Source organism: Pantherophis guttatus, chromosome 3, assembly GCF_059756535.1.
Source record: "Pantherophis guttatus breed Tessera chromosome 3, ASM5975653v1, whole genome shotgun sequence".
In the NCBI taxonomy this organism is placed as follows: Eukaryota; Metazoa; Chordata; class Lepidosauria; order Squamata; family Colubridae; genus Pantherophis; species Pantherophis guttatus.
The window spans coordinates 47,450,577-47,471,096 of record NC_142065.1 but is presented as its reverse complement, the minus strand read 5'-3'; the positions used below and the strand labels follow the sequence as shown (position 1 = coordinate 47,471,096).

The window sequence follows — 20,520 nt, the reverse complement described above, 5'->3', positions numbered from 1 at the left end:
TAGCAACTCAGTCAATTAAACAAAATGGTTGCTAGGTAAAACTGCAACTGTGCTTATGATTTTTCTTCAGCTTTCCTTTGCTTTTCAGACTTTTGAAGGTCATAAATACAAAGATTGATCACAAAGTAACTTTTTCATCATAGTCATAATTGCAAATGGTCACTGTACAAGGCAGTCAATAAATGAGAATTACATCTCAACCATAGATCTCAACCAGGGGTGGGTTCTAAATTGTTTTACTACCGGTTCTGTGGGCGTGGCTTATTTTGTGGGTGTGGCTTGGAGGTCATGTGACTAGGTGGGCGTGGCTAGCTGGTCAGAATCATTTCTGGAAGTTCCTCGCACTTACGACCAGTCCTCACACTTACGACCCAACTCATTTGTTTGCTTTTAACACTGATCAGCTGTAGGACGGCCCTTTGAAGCCCTGCGGCAAGAGTTTAAACAGTTTTTTTCCCTCTAGTCATCAGCTGGGACTCAGGAGGCAGCAATAGATTGGGGGTGGGACCAAATAAAAGGTCAGAATAACGTGGGGGGGTGGGGGGATGGGAGGGCGGGGAGGGGAGAACCGGTTAGGTGACGTCATATCATCACCGCTATCGGCTCGGCCGAACCGGACCGAACCGGGACGAACCCACCACTGATCTCAACCATCTCAACCATCCACTACTATGGTAAATGTAGCTGAACTGCTAATCCAGTTCATGGTGAACAAGCAGATTTGCAATCATAACATCTCATACTCTTTATGGAACCCCACAAACCATTCATAAAACTCATCTTTGGTCATATGAATTTTACCATTCGGGAGACTACATGATATTACTGATTTCCCTTTTGATTTGTCTACTTAAACCACATATCGTATCAAGCCATAGGTAAGCCATAATCAATTGCACGCATCATCCTAAGCCATAAACTATGTTTTAAACCACAAAGCCTGGGTTTCCCAACAAGCTATGGCCAATGTATGGTATATAAATAAACTCAGTCATTATTATGTCGTCTTGCTATAATACTATAGATTAGATAGTTACTACCGTACATATTATACGGTATAGATTTTTTCTACAACCCTTTTTGACTTAGTCTTCTCAGTTCCGTTTTGTTTCCCATTCTCCTGCTGGTAGCTTTTTGCTGAAGATTCATTAAAGAACAAATTCTTTTTCGGGACTCAGAGGGTTGCCTGATTTTTTTCCCACAGGAGGGCTGAGACGCTCCCACCCTTTAAAGCTCAGAGCTGCGTCACACTGCCTGGCTCACTGGCCTTTGGGCAAGTTGTTATAACCAGGGAGGTCACAAATCACTAACCCTTTCTTGCATTTGTTAATGGTGAAGGGGACATGAGAAAGCCTGGGGAGAGTAGATGGCAGATAGAAATCAGCTTCCAGGTCATCTAACAGAACTCTGTTTAAATACGAACTACAATCTCACCAAGGGAAGAGTAGCTTTTTTCATGTCACTTCAGGCTGCAGAACCAGTTTAAATTCAGAGAAGAAATGTTTGTGGCCAGTGATAGCAATATAGATCAAGGTCTGCCTATTAATTTTGTTCCCTAAGGGTTGCCAGGTCTGCTTCCAAAAAATAGCGGACAAGCGGGGGGGGGGGTGTATGTTAAGTAGTAAAAAAAAAAAAAAACAATTAAATTATATATTTTCTTACAAACATTTTAACACACCATTTTAGGTCAGCCGACACAAGCTACAATACATTTTAAAAATGTGAACTGTACATAATTTTATAATATATTTTTATTTTAATCTCATCATTAATTTTTTCGGAGAATCGAGTTCAATGGATATTCGATCTTTGTCTTATTCTAACTTATGAAAAAAAAGACAAAACGCGATTCTCCTATTCTTATTCTCTTAGACTGTACAGCTTTAGATTACGTACCATTTCATCATAAAGCATTTGAATAAAAAAAAATGTCCACTATTTTGTGAAAAAAAATAGTGAACATAATGTGAAAAAAGTGGACTGTCTGCTCAAATAGTGGACACCTGGCAACCCTATAAAATCACTGTGCTCAGTGGACCTATAGTTAATCTCTAGTTGAATAGGCACAACTTTTCCTTGCCAATAACTCTTTTACAATTCTCAAAGAGGAATCTACACCTTGTGTGCAGCCATGCACACATTTGCTCCCTGAATGGGGCTGATGAATTAGACTCCTTAAAAATGTATACAAAAATATAACTGTCTTCAAAGTTTATTGATGTTGGGTAATACATCACGTAATTGTGGACTGGGAAATAGGGCTCTCCAGATACTGTTGGACTCTTAATTAGCCACTATGGCCAATAGGGTATATAAGCCACTATCCTGATGACTTTGTTTTGCCTATCTTCGTCATACATTCCCCACATTAATTGAAAAACATGGCAGGGAAGAACCAATGCCAAATAGATAATTTTAACTGACAATTGTTCATTTATATAATCTTTTATGTACTGCTAGGAAACTCACATCCAACAAGATTGTTAAACCCGCTGGGAGAATTGTCTGTGTGTACCGTATTTATCTATTGCACCTTCTCCCAGGACAGGATAGTCCTCTGGATTCAAATGTCTCATTAAAAAATGTATTTTCAATTGTCTCCTCCAATAGCTAAACTAGCTCCTTAGAAATTAACAGCTGAGACCTAGGGAGAAATCTAAAGGATCCAAACCAGGCTTTCAAAGGCAGCATTGTGCTTTAGAGCTATTTAAGCCATGTCATTTTAATGAGGAAGGAAATAATTCAAGTAGCTTGGGGGAACAGCAATAGAAGCAAAGGAAGCAAACTGTGCCAGTGTCTCAGAGATATAATAGAAATGAAAAGTTTAAGGTTTAAATAGCATATGTAACTCCTAGAACCATAGAATTTTAGAATCAGTTTGCTTCAAGGTCATCTATTTCCATCCCCATAGTGTCCGATTGCACAACTTCTGCTGGCACACCTGCGGTGAAATACTTTGTTCCATTAGGTCTTACTGGGTTTTTTTCTTCTTCTGTTGTTTGCTTCCTGATAAAAAGCCTCATCTGTGCAATACATGTTCTTAAAATAAAATGTAGCATAAGCAGAGCATGTCATAACTTCAACCTCAGGGCATTCTAACCATGTTATTGCAAGCAGCAAAGGTAGGACTTCCAATTCTAGGCTGCGCAAGTCCAGATGACCTCTAGTTGGTAGCAGAGAGTTAGGGTTTCTTATAACTGCATATCTATCTAAGGAGCCCTGGTAGCGCAGCAGACTAAAGCACTGTTATTAACACCAGCTGCCTGCAATTACTGCAAGTTCAAATCTCACCAGGCTCAAGGTTGACTCAGCCTTCCATCCTTTCTAAGGTAGGTAAAATGAGGACCCAGATTGTGGGGGCAATAAGCTGACTTTGTATAAATATACAAAAGTATGAAGGCTATTGCTTAACGCATTGTAAGCCGCCCTGAGTCTTCGGAGAAGGGCGGCATATAAATCAAATTAAAAAAAAAAAATAGTCAGCTGGATTTTTGGAATCCAGAGGGTTAACCCTAACCCTAACCCTAACCATTTACAATTTTTACCATTTGTTAGTTGTACAAATCAGTTTTCTCCAACACCAGCCAGTTTAGAGATGGTGCTGTCTGGAGCCATCTGGTGGGGTGAAATTAATATAAGCTGTTACCCAGAAAATACTGACACATGCCTTAACAACTTAGCTATCCTTTGTGTCAGTGCCCTGTTCAAATATAACTATTAGTTTTGCTTTATGAAGTGTGATGCCTACCCATTATATCTTAGTATCACTATTATGGCATGTACAGCAAACCATGGTTTTGGAACATTCTAACTTACAGTTCCAATAGTAGGAGAAAGACTTTTTATAAAGACTTGACTTTAGGAGCAAGATCTTTGGTCAAAACTGATTCATTAATCTGGTCAACCTTTCATGTCTAAATAGGTTTTTTCCCCCGCCCCAACCACCATTTGTCATTCTAATGACACTTTATATATCTATCCCATGGGACTTCCAAATTTCCCATACGGGAGGAAGTAGAAGTTGTTTTGTTGAGATTCATGTCTCCACTTTCTAACTTCAGAACGTCTCCAGAATCTATTAAACTATTAAAAGCTGGTCTTGGTTTCTTTTACTAGCTAATGCTAGTGATGCCAATGCTGGCGGAGCTAAGGCTAGCATTAGCGAGGAAATAAAAACTGAGACATTCACTAGTGTTATTTTCGCTAGTGTTAGTGAAGAAAGGAAAACCTCTCAGTTTTCATTTCCTCACTTCCTCATTTCCTTAGGCCCTCCAGCATTAGCATCACTAATGTTAGTGAGGAAAAGCTAACCAAGAGGTTTTCTTTTCCACACTAACACTAGCCTTAGCTTCACCTGCGTTATTTGTCTCTCAGAAAGAGATGGCTGCTTGTGAGATTGTGCCATGTGGCTCAGCAACAGAGTGGCCTGTCCTTCTTCCTTACCCTGACCTCTGGAGATCTTCAAAGACAAGTGTGCGATTCTGATGAGTGGAGGATGGGAAGGAGCATGTAGATCCCAGTGGGGTGGCAAAGCAAGGGAAGGACACTTGAACTGTGAAAGAGGCCAGAGTAACAGAGTTGGAAGGGACCTCTCGTCCAACTCTCTGCTCAAGCAGGAAACCCTGTATATTTCATACAAATGGTTGTCCAATCTCTTCTTAAAAACCTCCACTGTTGGAGCACCCACAGCTTCTGGAGGCAACTCATTCCACTGATTAGTTGTTCTAACTGTTAGGAAATTCCTCCTTAGGTTCTAGATTGATCTCTCCTTGATTAGTTTCCATCCATTGCTTCTTTGGTGCTTTGGAGAATAGGTTGACCCCCCTTTTTTTGTGGCAGCCCCTCAGATAGTGGAACACTGCTATTAGGTCACCCCTATCCTTCTTTTCATTAAACCAAACAAATTCTGCAACTGTTCTTCAAATTCAAATCCCTGCCAATTGCTGCTAATAGATGAAAGGTACATGAATATGCTATGTGGGAGTCTGTTTTTGTGTATTTTGTCTCCTGCTGGTTCCATCATAAGCAATAGTCAATTAGGCACCCCAAAGCTGTCCTCCTCCTTTCCCCCGTGTTTCAGATGCATACTGAATAAAAGGACTTCATTGGCTCTTGTTAGTATCAATCACCACTAATGCCTTAATAGATAAGGGGCAATTGATGGACTATTCTGCAGTTCCTAGAGCAGCATTTTTTATACTTGGCAACTTTAAGATATGTGGACCTTAATTCCCAGAATTCCCTAGCCAACAAACAAAGGTACTATGCACAAAACAAGGCTCTCCTAGAATATTTCTTAAAGGTTGAACCAAATTCAATTTACAAAATTCGGGAAAAAAAATCCAAACTGTTATTCATTGAGGAAAGGCTGGAGCAGACTTCTCCAGCACTGACTGCACATGGGGGAACAGATGCATCTCTTGTTCAGGAATGGTTGCATAGGTGTTCTTTTTATACATCAGCGAATTTTAACATTTCCCATGTGAATATGCCTTGCCTTCCCCTGTTTCCCAGCAGGAAGTCAGAACCAGTCAGCACCGAGGGCACATATCTCTACACAACCAGCAGTTGGGATTCAGGGGGTGTTTATGTCAGCTTGACTGTAGCCCTGTACAGCCTCTGCTTACCCATCAACATCTGGGCAGTGTAGGTATGTGGCAATGGCTATGGGTAGTTGTGGGCAATTATAAATCAGCCTTAAGATTCCCAACATAGTCAAAATTGTATGGTAAATTGTACCACATTCATAGCTATATTCCTTTTTGTTGCTGTTTTAATTTTTTTGCCTCAAAATAACACTACACACAAATTAACACAAGTAATACATTAACTTTAATGTGGTTTATTAATTATTTTTATTGTAATGCCTGGTGTTAAAGAAAGCAAGAAACAATGACTAATTCTAAAAAAAACATGTACCATATATCCCACATACAATATAAGCCCTTCTGTAGAAAAGCCAAGCCTCAATTTTTCACCAAAATAGCATGAAACATGGTAAAAAATAAAACCTCAAAATGTCCATACACTTTAATTCTTACAATTGGCTTATCCATGAATGGCACATTTTTCAACCTATTTGGTTAAAAACTCAAAGAGTTAGCTTTGGTGACGGTATTCCATCTGAGTTATTTAAAATCCTAAAAGACGATGCTGTTAAAGGGCTGTGCTCAATGTGCAAGCAAGTTCGGAAAAGTCAACCATGGCTACAGGATTGGAAAAGATTGATTTGCACTCCAATCCCAAAGAAGGGCAATACCAAAGAATTTCGAAGGGAAAAGGAGAAAGGCACGGCAGAGGATGAGATGGTTAGATAGTATAAATACAATGAACATGAATTTGGGCAAATCTGGGAAACAGTGAAGGACGGGGTGCGGGGGGGGGGGGGCTAGCATGCTATAGTCCCGTGATGGCAAACCTATGGCATGCATGCAGAGATGGCACGCAGAGCCCTCTCTGCTGGCATGTGCACCATCGCCCCAGGTCAGATCTCCGTGGCATTTCTTTCACAAGCTTCTGTTTCCCTGCAAACGACAAAACAGAAGCTCACGAAAGAAAAAGATCTTATCTCTTGCCGCACTGCCGGTGTTGTATGCCCCACCTCCTGCCGGCCAGCTGGTCTTCCGATCACTGCTGCACATGCTTGCATGTCCATGCATGTCCGTGCACGTGCATGCATGCACACATTTGTGCGCTCGCATGCATCTTTCAGTTTGGGCATGTGCACGCAGTTTGGGCACTCAGTGCCTAAAAGGTTTGCCATCACTGCTATAGTCCACCGAGTAGCAAAGAGTCAGACATGACTTAAAGACTGAACAACAATAATATTTAAAGAATGTCGGTAGTTATAACTTTGGAACAATGAAAAAGGGATCCATCTCAAACCATCCCCTCCTCTGTATACCCCCCTCTCCATTATGCTTGAGGCTTTCTTGATTTTTCCTGGGCTTTTACTGCTTGCCTCTTTCCATATCTTAACCCAAAGGAATTCCAGTTGTAGGTGGAGAGATCCTGGGTCCCTTCTAACAGCAATGCCCCTTCCAGTAATGGAACCCCCTTGCTTTTTGTTGGAGGCGTCCCTGGCCATAACTGCATTTGATGCTCTTGCCGCTTGCACAGAAGGGTTACTGTGGGTTTCAGACCTTCTGCAGCAGAGCTGAAGCTCCTTTCAGAACATGGGATGTCATTAGCCCAGTGGATCCAGTTGGCTGTGCCTCTGGAGGGTTTAGCTAGAAAGAATAAGAAAAGTTTATAGAGAGAACATATTTGGAGAAGCATCAGGACCGGGAAGGGTAGAACTTGTAAAATAACATGTCTGTCTGTCTCTGTCTCATCTGTCTGTCTGTCTGTCTGTCTATCTATCTGTCTGTCTGTCTGTCTGTCTATCTGTCTGTCTGTCTGCTGTCCATCCGTCCATCTGTCCATCCATCATCTATCTATCTATCTATCTATCTATCTATCTATCTATCTATCTATCTATCTATCTATCTATCTATCTATCTATCTATCATCAGCAAATTTATATGGACATCCATCTCACACAGGGTGACCGGGGATTGTACAATAAAACCAACAATTAAAACAGAATATAAAAGTCAATTAATACAAATAAACACAAGTTAGAACAAAATTACAAGAGGGTTAAATAAGAATACATGATGAACCAATGGGTAGGTCTGATGGGGGGAAAAAGGCAAGTTTTGAGAGCTTTTCAAAAGGCTAACCTCATTTCAAGGGGGGATATGTTCTGGAGGGTGGGGCCACAGCAAAAATTATTATTATTATTATTATTATTTATTAGATTTCTATACCGCCCTACTCCCGAAGGACTCAGGGCGGTGCACAGCCAAACAATAAAAACACATACAATACAAAATTTAAAAAATGGAATAAAATCAAATTAAATAATTTTGGCCCCGACAAATTTAAAACCCCAAACTTTTAAAACCAATTTAAAATTGAATATATAAATACTAAAAAATATTTAAAATTTTAAAAATCTTTTATAAAAGAGGGGGAAAATTAGGCCAGGCCGGCCTGGTGAAATAGTAAGGTCTTTAAGGCGCGGCGGAAGGTGCGCAGATCCGGGATCCTCCGTATCTCTGGGGGGAGCTCGTTCCGGATAGTAGGTGCCCCCACAGAGAAGGCTCTCCCCCTGGGGGCCGCCAGTCGGCATTGTTTGGTTGACGGCACCCGGAGGAGCCCCTCTCTATGGCTCATTTCCATTACGATAAAGGAAATGTCAAATTCAAATTCAAATTCAAAGCCCTGCCAGTTCACCATGGCAGAACTGAAGGTCTGGGAAATGATGAAAAGCATGGATATACTGTAAGCAGTGGTGGTATTCAGCCAGTTCACACCACTTCGGGAGAACCAGTTGTTAACTTTCTGAGCAGTTTGGCAAACTGGTTGTTGAAAGAAATCATTAGGGCAGAGAACCGGTTGTTAAATTACTTGAATCCCACCACTGGATGTAAGGCTAAATTGTGCGCAAGATTTGAAAAGGAAAAGATAATTCAAGAGTGCATCTGAGAACACAATTAGCACCCCTAACACTTTTCAAAACCAAATCCCACCCCCCCCCCGCCATGGGATTTGTGTACTAGGTGTCGATGGAACCCAAAACAAGATTGTTTCTTTGCAGAGTTGCTGACAGGTGATCATTCCTCCCACCCTGCCTTTAGCATTTTTTATATTTCTTCACAGCTCCAGGATGCAGTGACACAAGGACCACATGTATGTTCTCTAAATAGCAGTGAACATTCTTTTGCAAGGCAGTTTCAGATCATTACTAAGTTTACAACAAGATTGAATCTAATAAGAGTCCATCAAGACTGCCTCTCCTTACCTTGAGGCCAGAAGCTCTTTAGAGGATAATAGCTGTCTGCAGGTTTTCCAAACTGAACTCTGAAGAATAATACGAACATAAGCAGGGAACATAATAGGTTCATTCTGAAATGCAGCAGATCTAAGATAAAAAAAAGGAAGGAAGCCAGAACACTTTAGATCAGGGTTTTCCAAACAGTGTGGTTTACATCCCTTGGCCAAATGCAAACAGAGTCCATGGGAGGTGGACTCTAAAAGAACCTTTTAGTTACTTGTAACTAACTTTTCACATCTCTCTCAAACTTACTTTGGCTCAAATCTTCAGTTTTTTCAGCTAAGCCTTTGTTATACTTTATCATTCATCTCTATTTACCTTGTTTTCCCGAAAATAAGACCCTGTCTTATATTTTTTTTGATCCTTATTGCCATGCGCTCAATAAGACATTCGGGGGATGTCTTATTTTGGGGAAAACAGGGTACAATAATTGATTTTTTTACAAAAGTATCATTTTCTCTCTTTCTCAATCAGTAGTGGGTTTCACTTACCTTCGCTACCGGTTCGGAACCGGGAGCATGCACGCGGTGCTTCTGCGCATGCACAGAACCCTTTGCACATGTGCAGAGCATCCGTATGACGTCCGGGTGGGTGGGTGGAGCCTATTGCCGCCACCACTGGGGCGAACCGGTAGAAATCCACCCCTGTTCTCAACACACATAAAAAGAAAAAAAGAATTCACTGTGTTTAATTGTGCTTCCCAAGTAAAGGATATTACTTAATTGGGAAAATTATTAATCTAAGCAGTTCATATTCTCTATATAGGAGGAAGATAGTAATCATTTCAAATCGTTTCAAAATATTCCATGACTTAGAATTGAAGTCTGCATATAAAAATTATTTTTGATAAAAACATTGGTATAGACATCAGGAACAGGTTATATATACAGTATTCATACATCTTTTATTATAAAGGACAGTCCTTTATTTCAGAAAGCTGTCCTTTAGTTTTACTTTTCAAAAACTCACTTTAGATCTTGGGTCATTTAACTTTTACTGTACAAATGGTACCATTTAATGCACAATCTTTCACATTCATGTGACAAATATGGAAACTAATTTGTCTTTTTAAGATACATTTATACATACTGTTTGATTTCATATTTTTTATTACAATATGAATTTTTATAATTTTTTTCTTGGTTTTGCTCTTAAATTTTCTTTTGTAAAGCAAAGTTATAAACAACTACGTTTGTTATTCTTACGAACCTCTTTTAGAGTTGCCCCTTTTTCAGGTTTGTCCTTTATTTTTTCCAAGAAATATGCCCACTGTAGTTATAGAGGAAATGTTTAGTAGAGTATATCTAAAATAAACTCAGTTCCAGTTTGATATGGCTCAGAATCATTGGTAGGAAGCAAGCTCTGTATGCATGGTACATGCATGGGTGGATTGTTTTTTTTTTTTTTTTTTTTGAGTGTGAACTGAATATAAAATTAAACTCAGGTTTCCAATCTTCTGGTTAAGTTCCAGTGTCAATCTGTTTGACAGTTGGTTCATTTCCTGTTGGCTTTGGTTGTCCAATCACACAAACATATTACCTCTGCTTTGCTACTTTGCTATTTTACCTACTGATTTACTACTTTTAATTATTACTAATTATTGTAGTTACAGCCCTTAATTTAAGTTTAATTTATTATGACACAGTTAATGGTCTGTCTCTAAACAGAAATTCCAATGCGTGGCAAAAATAGTTATTTAGATAGAACATAATAGGGTTTTTAAAAAATGCATTCACAAAGCAATAACCTTATACACTGACTGGCACAGCACTGACACATTATTGTGGATCAAGACCTGTCATTCTCTTTCTCGTCTTCAATGTCCTGTGATTTATTAGTGCCTTAAAGTACAGAATACAGCTGTGGATCAGAAAAATGGGATCATGGGTGGAAACCTGGCCCGTGCACATCTGGAAAGATGAAGCTATGGTTCAGCTGAGAAGGCAGCATTTCTAGACAGCTTCTCCATCTAATGTTTTGCCAAGGTTTTCCATTCTTTGTAGAGTTTGCCTGACCAGTGAGGATCAAAGAATGTTGTTGGAAAAAAATAAGACTTGAGACCAGTTTTCAAACTTGTAGAGCAGAAAACATTTATAACTAGCTATTATAAAGAAGACAAGCAGACATAGAGCATACACAGAGAGTATGCATACATTCATACAAGGGGAAAATTTAATTAGAGTGAATTAAATGTGATTTGAAACAGAGGGATCATTATTCAGCATACAAACTTTCATTCCCATTCCACCACTAATGAACAGGTTGCATATGTTTTCCAAATCCAGCTAACCCTGCTTGGCCAGAGGCAAAAGGAACACAAAAGTTGCAGATATGTGTAAATACATACTGTATTAAGTGCTTCTACTTCTAAGTTCTTTTTCCTCTTAAACAGTAACAGCAAGACCATTTTTAAAAATCACAATCTGCCTTTAGTCTAAAACCACAGTCCGAAACCTACACCACTTCCAAAAACTTTCCAATTGATAAAAATGCATTTGAGGCTGGGAAGGAGAGGTATACGATACTGAGCTATCTACTTGAAATATGACAGTGGAGCCAAAACAATGAACATTTTCTGCAGAATCCCATTTAAAGCAATAGAACGAACTTTTGAATAAATATGCACAATTCTCTAGCATAATTTGCAACCATGTCGTCTTTAGTGGATTTACTCCCAGATAAATAAGTGTTTGTATAGGTTTGCCACCCACCTGCCAGCTTCAACATCCTTAGCTTTACTTACCTAAGTTTTTCCTGCAATGTCCAGGCCCAAAGTCTTGATCTCTTGGAAGAAGATGAGATGATCTCTGCTATAGCTCTCACCTCATTCTTAAGGCTGGGGTCTGAATTATTGAATGCCCTTACTGGTGACATCAGCAAAGATGGACCCGCCTCCAGTTTATATTTTTTAATTTCCCTGCCTAAGCAGCTTTATTGTATCTTGAAGGGTAGACCCAAAACTATTTCCGTAAGCATTGTTTCATTAAATCGTCGTCTCTTTCTTTTCTTCAACCAGATCAAAATAATTCTGCTTTCCTTTTCTTTACAGCCAAGAACAATTGGTATAAATAGGCTGGAATCAATTTGCTCTATTACACTGAAATTATCAGCAACAAAGAAGATGAGGATACTACCATTTGCTCTGATTTAAATGCTCCCTTCTCCTTCATTTCTAATCATTGAATAAGGAACCAAGTAACTAACTGCTAGGTCTATAACCTGCATTTTGAAAGAGTATAGAATACACGGAGATGTTTCCAGATGGGGTGTGTGGGATGTTTATTCTCCTGTATACCAAGGTGAGGGTATGGTGCATGAGGGTAGGAGTCTGATTGCATGATTGTGCCTGCCTGCTTGACTCTTTTGATGCCCCTGAAGACCCTTCGGAGATGATATCCATACAATTTGCACAATGTGAAAATTGGGAACAAAGATCTTGCTGTTGAATTATCTTTACACTTTTGACCAAATTACCTAAATTCTTTCCTTATTGGGAAGGAAAAAAAAACAGGCAGTGCAATTCTGACCTGGCTTAGAGATTACCTTTCCGGAACTATTATTTGTCTTGTGATCTAACACATACAGAGATTGAGATGACATTTAATTAATTTACTTTTACAATTTAGCAGTGTTAAAAATGAAAAATATTTGTATCAAAGTCCATGGAGATTCTCAACTATCCAGATCATGGTTGTCCAAAATTTACTTTTCAAAAGGCAACTGGACTTTCTTGATTCTTTTGTTGAAAATGTTTCACTTCCCATCCCAGAAGCCTCTTCAGTTCCACTCAGTTCATATCAAATATCACAAAGTTGCACTGGAGATCAAATTATTTTGATACATAAAATGTATTGCAAAATATACATTATACAAAAACTGTCCCCTGCATCATTTTTGTCATAAGATTTGAAATAGGAAACCCCGAATAATATTTGTACCCACTATATTTTCCTGTTGAACTTGCCTACAGAAAAAAGAATAGCAAAAATTTGTCAGGGAAATGGACATATTTAAACGTTGTTCTTTTATACTCTACTTTTTTAAAAATTTTTGCTAAATTACTATTTCTAATTTTATCTGTCCAAGTCCTTCCCTTTTTTTATAGTACTGTCTCTTTTGGATAGAGATTTTAAAGAGCTGAAGATAATATAAATTATTGGCCCTAGGGCAGTATTGCTGGAGACTGATTACTGCATCCATGATTTTTATTGCTAATGCAAATGATATTACAAGGGGAAGAGAAGAGAAGAGAAGAGGAGAGGAGAGGAAAGGGGGGGGGAAGATTCTTCATATTCTGCCTCTGTGGTTTTCACCTGGTCTATTATTAATAAAGCAGATCTTTATATTTTAAGAGACAACAGGATCTTCCTGTTTCCCATTCTCCTTCTCTATGTAGTTTAGATAAAAGCAAGTTATTTTCTTTTTAGTTTTATACCGGTAGTTAGATTTGTGTGTTAGTCCTTGCTTGAATATTGAAGATCCCATTCAGATATATTTCTGCAATCAAGTTGACATGTCTTAAATGCTGGATGCATTGCTGTCAAGTCATTGTTACACAATGTGTGATACTTCCAGGTATCATCGAGGTGTGTTTTTGTATCTTTTAAATATACAAAAACACACCTCGATGATACCTGGAAGTATCATCAACAGCATTGTCACATCAATTCCGATGCCGGTATAAACCGGCATCAGAAGATGGAAACCTCATTATAATTATATGTTTTACAAGAAATGATTCTACCAATTACCTTGTACATTGCTGACAGTTATCATATCAATTATTTAAATCAGCACTAAATAAAATGTACTACTGAGGTAGCAGGCTATTCATAAAAAATGTCTGTGCTTGTAAGAAGGGAGCTTGTCTCTGGTAACAAGTCATTCAGTCAAGTTACACTGCAGAGCTGGTGTCTCCAAATTTCTGAAACAGCTGCAACAAGAAAAAAAATACTAATAATTTTATAAAGAATTATATGATGGAATGAAAATTACAGTAACTAGGATAAAAGAAGAAGAGATATATGACAGATTACATTTGTTTGATTCAATTAATGATCACACTGTTAAGATCATTGTATGCAGAGGTAATGATCCAGGGGTGAAATCCAGCAGGTTCTGACAGGTTCTGGAGAACCGGTAGCGGAGATTTTTAGTAATTCGGAGAACCAGCAAATACTACCTCTGGCTGGCCCCAGAGTGGGGTGGGAATGGAGATTTTGCAGTATCCTTCCCCTGCCACGCCCACCAAGCCACGCCCACCAAGCCACACCATGCCCACCAAGCCACACCCACAGAACCAGTAGTAAAAAAAATTGAATTTCACCACTGGAATGATCTGCCTGTGAGATCAATAGAAAAATCTCCACTTTTTGAATGGTACTGGGTTTATGTTAGTGAACTATCAATGAAAAATATGAAGCTGTGAATTCATCTCTACCAGCATTATTAGCCAGGTCTTGAGGCCCTTTCAAAATACCAGCAGAGTGGGAACCATTCAATCTCATTCCAAAAGGCAGATGCTGCAAAAGACAAGGTGCCCTTCTGGGATCTGGCTAAATGGCATTGACTATTTGAAAGAACCCATAATGTACCAACTGTGCCAGACTGAATTGGCTAATCCAATATTGTGGGAACCAGCATCTGGAATCATATCCGGAAGCAAACTAGTAACCAGTGCAGCTCACAAAGCAGAAGTGTTACATGAGCATGCCCTTGGCTACACAAGCTGCTGCATTCTAGAGTACTGGTAGTCTTCAAGGGGAGACTCACATAGAATGCATTGTTGTAGTCAGCTTATGAAGTGATCAGGGAATGAATGACTGTTTCAGTAATGTCTCCTATTGTATTTTTAAGGGCAGCTTTTCCCAATGATCTCTAGCCAGATGTGTTGGAATGACTCCCCCAGAATCCTCAATTAAAGAAGCTAAAGACATAGCCAATGTGTGTCAGCAAGGACCCAATGGAAGAGGGCAGGCTGCTTAGAGGTGCAGCATTTCTATCGCTCTAATCCTGTTTCTCCCAGGATCACCCCAGCTTTTCATTACCTTGTTCAAAAATGAGATATTCACCAACGATCCCAGAAATCCAAAAACAATTGGGAAAAAGCTCCTAAAGAAAGAAGAAAAAAGTTAATTACTGATGAAAATATTCAACTGGAAATGAACTTGAGATCCAAATCAGATATGACAGAATGAATATTTTTTTGTTGAAAGTAAAAACTACAGAATATATATTGTTCCAGATTTGATTATATCAATTCTTAGAGCTTGGTTTTACATTTGCAGATGATTATTTTTCCCACTTTTTTCAGATTTCCCTAATCTTTTGTAGTGTTGATTGGCAACCCTGCAGGTGGCTGTGTGGGCCCTCAATGCCCAATATTCATGGCTAAAGAACAAAAAGCTCTCCTTGCAATCCCTGTTCTTCTTCAAGGAAGTCTTACTTCCACTCCATTCTTTTGATTGAAAACCAAGCTCAGAGAATTAGCCGACTGAAAACCAAGCTCAGAAACTTTTGCATACACAATTTCCCATAGGAAATGCAATGGTTTTAGGAGGATTGATCACCTGAAGAGATTAATGAAACCATAGGTCTCCAACAGCATGCCTAGTAGAGGCCACCGAAGCAGAACAATGATTATGCCTCCTAGAAAGAAACTGGTTCCCTTAAGCTTTTCCTTTTGGAAGAAGAATCCAAAAGTTCTTCTTAATCCAATTATAACAGCCAAGCCACACAGGAACAAGATCTAAGGAAGCAAAGAACAGATTTCAGGATTTATTGGAATGTAGCCAGAATCATCATTCATCACCATCATTTTAGCCATTGTCTATCCACTGCAGGATGAGGGCCTCTTCTGCAAGTTTCCAACTAATACAGGTATACACCAATACGTGTATTGGCATGTGGAAGGACTAGACGATAATACGCCATGCTGGTCCAATCCGGGTTGGCAGATGTAATCAATGTTAGTCTGGGTTATATGTCATAGCCTGTTTGCCTTGGGAGACTCTTCTGGACACATACATGTCCAATGACATAGCCCACGATTTCATTTACCCACACAAGCCCCTTTGCCTTGTCAAAGCCCCGATCTTAAGAGGAATAGCAAACTTTACATAATATGGTGTTTTATGGAAATAATAATGGAAGCTGAATCCTATATATAGTTCGGACCAATTTTATATTCTGTTTGACCAACTATCTCATACTGTTGAGTAGGAAAGGGAACATTGGTTCTATTTTTTCTATTTTTTAAAAAAATCATCTTCAAGAGGAAAGGTGGTATGAAAGCTTCACAGGTCCCCCTGTATAGCAACTGTTCATTTTTAAAATAATTCAAACAAGTCCACTAGAAATGTATACCTGCTGATGTTACCTCAAAGTGCAATTGGATTGATCTGAGCTGGGAATATTTGCATGCTATTTCCACTTCCTAGTGAGGAAAAGGGAGCTGGGATGAACTTGACAAGACTTTTATCATTTTTGCTCTTCTCTTAGGCAGAGATCAACCAGTATGCAAAATGCCAGAAAATGCTTTTATTTTTCCTGCAGAAATTGATTCATGAATGGATGGATGAAGTAGCATTTTCATGCAGGGTGGATATGAACGTTTTTTTGTTGCACCAGCATTCTCTCCCCATCTTCCCTGCCAGTCCATTTCACAGTTCAGTGTCCTATTTTTGATGTCTAGCTTTAGGATTTATCTTCTCCTCTTCAAGTCCATGGCAACAGGTGTTGAATCACTATTGATATGGGAAGCTACATGTATTCTATGTTTTGAAACACTGTCACCCTGCAGCCATTCTTACAACATTTTTTATATTTATTAAAAACCATGTACAATTTTAAACTGAATTCTGTAATGGGTTAAAATGGCTAATTCTGATCTGGCAGGCAAAGCTCATGTGCCTGGTTGATTTTTTAAAAAAATCACTTTATTTATAAATAAATGCACTTATCCTTAAAGCATAAAAGTATATGAGTGCAAGTTCTTTGTAAAGTGGGCTCATCAAAACCATTTAGTTTTTTTATAAATAAATCAGTCTATTATTTTATCATACTCACTGCTTATTATTTCTTTTTGCACGAAATATTTGACATTTTAAAAAATACTTACATTTCCAAAGGCCAGAAGCACTGAATCCATGTACAACAATACACCAAACAGGAGGAAGAACATCCCAAAGCCAACAAGCCCAACACCAATTTCTACAATAGATGAAATTGGTACCATCAGAATCACAGCAATCTTAAGGGATCACCTAATTGAGAAGAGCAAGGATCACCTGGAATGTAGTGGAAGGAAAAGATTTTGCTGCTCAGGATAGCTGAAGCACTGCTGACTCATTTAGGTTAAACTTTTTCAACCATTGAGGCCTGGAGGGAAGAACTCATCCAGAATTCCTTGGCCACCTTAAATACAGTTGACGGCTTGGTGGTTTCAAGATTTTGGAACATCCTCTCTTAAGGAAGAAACCTAGCATCATCCTTTTAAATAATTCTAGTTCACACCTCAGTGTTAGCATTAATTACAATTTATAATCAATATTCTGCCCCAATGCTTTGTTATTACTATTCTCTGCTGATCAGACTCTTCTAAGCCAGGCCCAGCTACATGGATGTTTTGTTTTGTTTTGTTTTGTTTTGTTTTGTTTTGTTTTGTTTTGTTTTGCTTTGCTTTGCTTTGCTTTGCTTTGCTTTGCTTTGCTTTGCTTTGCTTTGCTTTGCTTTGCTTTGCTTTGTTTTGTTTTGTTTTGTTTTGTTTTGTTTATAGAGAAATTTATATTGCTGTCTATTCACACATGGTGACTCAACCCACCCAGCAACAACACATCACACGAGCCATTTAATGGGCTCCATCCTGCTCTGCGTTCCCCAGGCCCTCTGGCAAAATCAGGTCTTTGCCTTCCGGAAGAGTGTTAGCCACTGTTCTAGAATGGCATGGAAGAGCCATTCTAATCTCTGGAGGAATGATGTTCCAGAGGGAGGGAGCCATCATGGAGAAGGCCCTTCTGAGTCCCACTAGGTGTATCTCCCTAGGGGATGGGACATGTAGCATTCTTTGCCTCCCAGCTCTGTGGATATGCTGAACAAAGATTAAAAAATGGCCTGCAAGAAAAGTGCCCATGCAATTCTATGTTACTAAACTCTGACTTATTTATTTACAAATAAAACAGCTAGCTTTGCAGATTGAAAACACAGAATTACACCCTCCTCCCAGGAAAACATATATAAAAAAATACTCATCAAAAGAAACATCACTTACTACAGCTCTCTACACATAACTTATTTCTACCCTTGTAAAAGGACACATTATATATCTATGGGTCAGGGGTGGGTTCTACTTACCTTTACTACCGGTAAAGATAAGTAGAAGGCTCCGTGTATGCGCAGAAGAGGCGTGTACACTCACATTTCCGATCTGGTAGCGAAAGTAAGTGCATTTCACCACTGGTACAGGGACAAACTTGAAAGACAAACTGTCTTTTTTCAAACAGTTCAATAATTTCTAATTGTCCATTTGCAATGATTAGCTCTAAGTATCGGTGACAACAAACTCTTTCCCTTGCTTTGGTGCTTCCATCTTACAGATGCTTCTTAGAAACTGCTTCAAAATGTCAAGAGCATTTTGCCGTAATGTATTACAGAATTTTAATTATTTTGTACAATTTTTTTCAAAGATATTTTTTTTGAAAAGCAGATTATTTCTTCTGAATAAAGAAACAAATAACCAACCAAGCAAGCAAAGTTTAAGCTTAATTTCCAATACAACAGGAAATTTATAGAAATTGTCCTCATTTTAAACCTAGCTGCTGTTGACTATATGGACCCTTCCCTTCGATTTTCTTTGCAGAAGAGATTTTGCCATTGCTTTCTTTTGTGATTTTCTGGTGGCCTCACTAGTGGATTGATTGATGATTAATTGATTAGATATCATCAAATTGTTTTCGACTCTTAGCAACCATACAGATTTTCTCCAAGATGATTGATCCCAAGTCTGTTTTTTTCCTGTCTCCCAACAGAGTACTCAGCTGAAGGAGATGAGTCCATCCTTCTCTTTTCTTTTCCCAGCATTAGAGCCTTTTCCACAGAGCTGGGTCTTCACATGAGTCTGAAGTACGATAGCGGCCTCAACATTAAATTCAATCTTGTTTGAATTTTTTGACATTGGTTAAATTTCATCATATTCCTCTGATGATGCAGGTTAGATGCCCTCCTTCATCTCTTTCAATCTAATTTCTGTCCCTAAAGTCTGTAGGCATAAAGTGCCCCCCCCCCCATTTTGCCTAGGCATTATAGGATATAGATCAGTTTCTTTTGTATCTTTCCAATTTTAACCAGAAAATTTGATCATGTGAAAATATCAGTTTGGATCTTTGAAACCAGGTTCTATTTTGGTGCAGATCCAAAATGAACAAGTTTTAATTACTAAGTTTGGAATGATGAACCTTAATACAAAATATTATAAACCTTTATTGTCACTGGTTTTCTTTTACCCAGAGAAACTCCATTAAGCATCTTTTTTTTTAAAAAAATTTTTGATTTATATGCCGCCCTTCTCCGGAGACTCAGGGCGGCTTACAATGTGCTAAGCAATCTTGAAATATTCCTGGTGTAAATCAATGTCAGTGCATGGTTTTGCTTCTCACACCCCTTTACGCTTAAATTAAGTTACATTAGCTTTGCTTTGCTCAACCTGGTATCCTGTAGCTGTAGTGGACCACAAACTCAGAATTCCCAGTTAGTGTACATCCGAAAGACATTAGGTTGGTCACAGCTGATACACATATTATTAGCAATCTTGGTTACGACAAATATTTTTGGTGACAATTTACTACAAGTCTGTAATGTCTGTTGGTTATGATCCTACAGCATCTTCTTATGAATACATTTCAAACTACACTAAATCATACTGCTGAGAGATCATCGGTACCAGTTAGAGATACTATGAGGTTATCTGACTTGTCTCCTGGGACTAGAAGCAAATAGGTTTACTTAGCTTGTTCCCCATAAGCAGATTTGTAACCTGTAGTAAAATAGGTAAATGTGCCAATTGAGCAATCAATAGTAAAATAATTTTTAAAAAGGCCGAGCTTTCAAACAGACACCATGATTAGCTTTTATTATATTTTTAGTGAAACCAATGACATATTGCTGAAATATGATCCACAAAACTCTATTTGCTAAATTCATACTTACTCTGAATGTCTGTAATTTCCAACATATTTCCTGCTGAAGGCTTAGAAAGGATTGGCTGTCAAGACTCCCATGTATTTCCCAGTTAGTGAACCTTGGAAAGACCTTTAGCCCTTACTGCATCATCTTGCAAATTATTAACCTCTCTGCAATGGAGACTCCATTGAACTATCATTATAGATCTTACAAGGTGAGCAGTGTTGTTACAATCATATAGGAAATAGATAGTGGCGTCTAGTAACAGCCTATAGCTGTGCTTAAAAAGAAGAAAAGGGATCCTTGAGCCAAGCTCTGAGGCATTTCCAAAATAATGCTGCAAAAAGTAACATTACTTGTGCAAGTATTTGTATGGTTTAATAAATCAGGTACTCTTCCCACCCACCCCCAAAATCCCATTAGCCCTGGCTTTGTTTTTGTTTTCCTCTAAGACCTGTTATCAT

The 20,520-nt window shown here is 38.7% G+C and overlaps 2 protein-coding genes across 3 annotated transcripts; both read right to left on the bottom strand.

Moving 5' to 3' along the window:
- Nucleotides 1-6,915: 6,915 nt before the first annotated feature.
- On the bottom strand, nt 6,916-11,755 carry KISS1 (KiSS-1 metastasis suppressor). Its single transcript, XM_060687149.2, has 3 exons — nt 11,625-11,755; nt 8,849-8,907; nt 6,916-7,229 (listed from the first exon to the last, which is right to left on the bottom strand). The coding sequence occupies exons 1-3, from the start codon at nt 11,753-11,755 to the stop codon at nt 6,916-6,918; spliced, it is 504 nt and encodes a 167-aa protein (XP_060543132.2).
- Nucleotides 11,756-13,636: 1,881 nt separating this feature from the next.
- GOLT1A (golgi transport 1A) lies at nt 13,637-20,163 on the bottom strand. Of its 2 annotated transcripts, XM_060689788.2 has the most exons (5): nt 20,084-20,163; nt 17,001-17,092; nt 15,451-15,629; nt 14,929-14,992; nt 13,637-13,814 (listed from the first exon to the last, which is right to left on the bottom strand). In XM_060689788.2, exons 1-5 carry the CDS (start codon nt 20,106-20,108, stop codon nt 13,776-13,778), a joined length of 399 nt encoding a protein of 132 aa, XP_060545771.1. In that variant the 5' UTR covers nt 20,109-20,163; the 3' UTR covers nt 13,637-13,775. The 2 variants fall into 2 exon arrangements, with proteins under 2 accessions (XP_060545771.1, XP_060545770.1); XM_060689787.2 differs by lacking the exon at nt 13,637-13,814 and having other exon boundaries at nt 14,792-14,992.
- Between the last annotated feature and the right edge of the window lie 357 nt (nt 20,164-20,520).

Coding starts and splice junctions, on each gene's coding strand:
- KISS1 (XM_060687149.2), bottom strand. CDS start 11,755: ATGTCACCAGTAAGGGCATTCAATAATTCAGACCCCAGCCTTAAGAAT. Junction 8,908..11,624: donor ACATTGCAGGAAAAACTTAG/GTAAGTAAAGCT, acceptor ATTATTCTTCAG/AGTTCAGTTTGGAAAACCTG. Junction 7,230..8,848: donor AAAGAGCTTCTGGCCTCAAG/GTAAGGAGAGGC, acceptor TATTCTTTCTAG/CTAAACCCTCCAGAGGCACA.
- GOLT1A (XM_060689787.2), bottom strand. CDS start 20,108: ATGTTGGAAATTACAGACATTCAGA. Junction 15,630..17,000: donor TGCTTCTGGCCTTTGGAAAT/GTAAGTATTTTT, acceptor TTGCTTCCTTAG/ATCTTGTTCCTGTGTGGCTT. Junction 14,993..15,450: donor GGTTTCATTAATCTCTTCAG/GTGATCAATCCT, acceptor TTCTTTCTTTAG/GAGCTTTTTCCCAATTGTTT.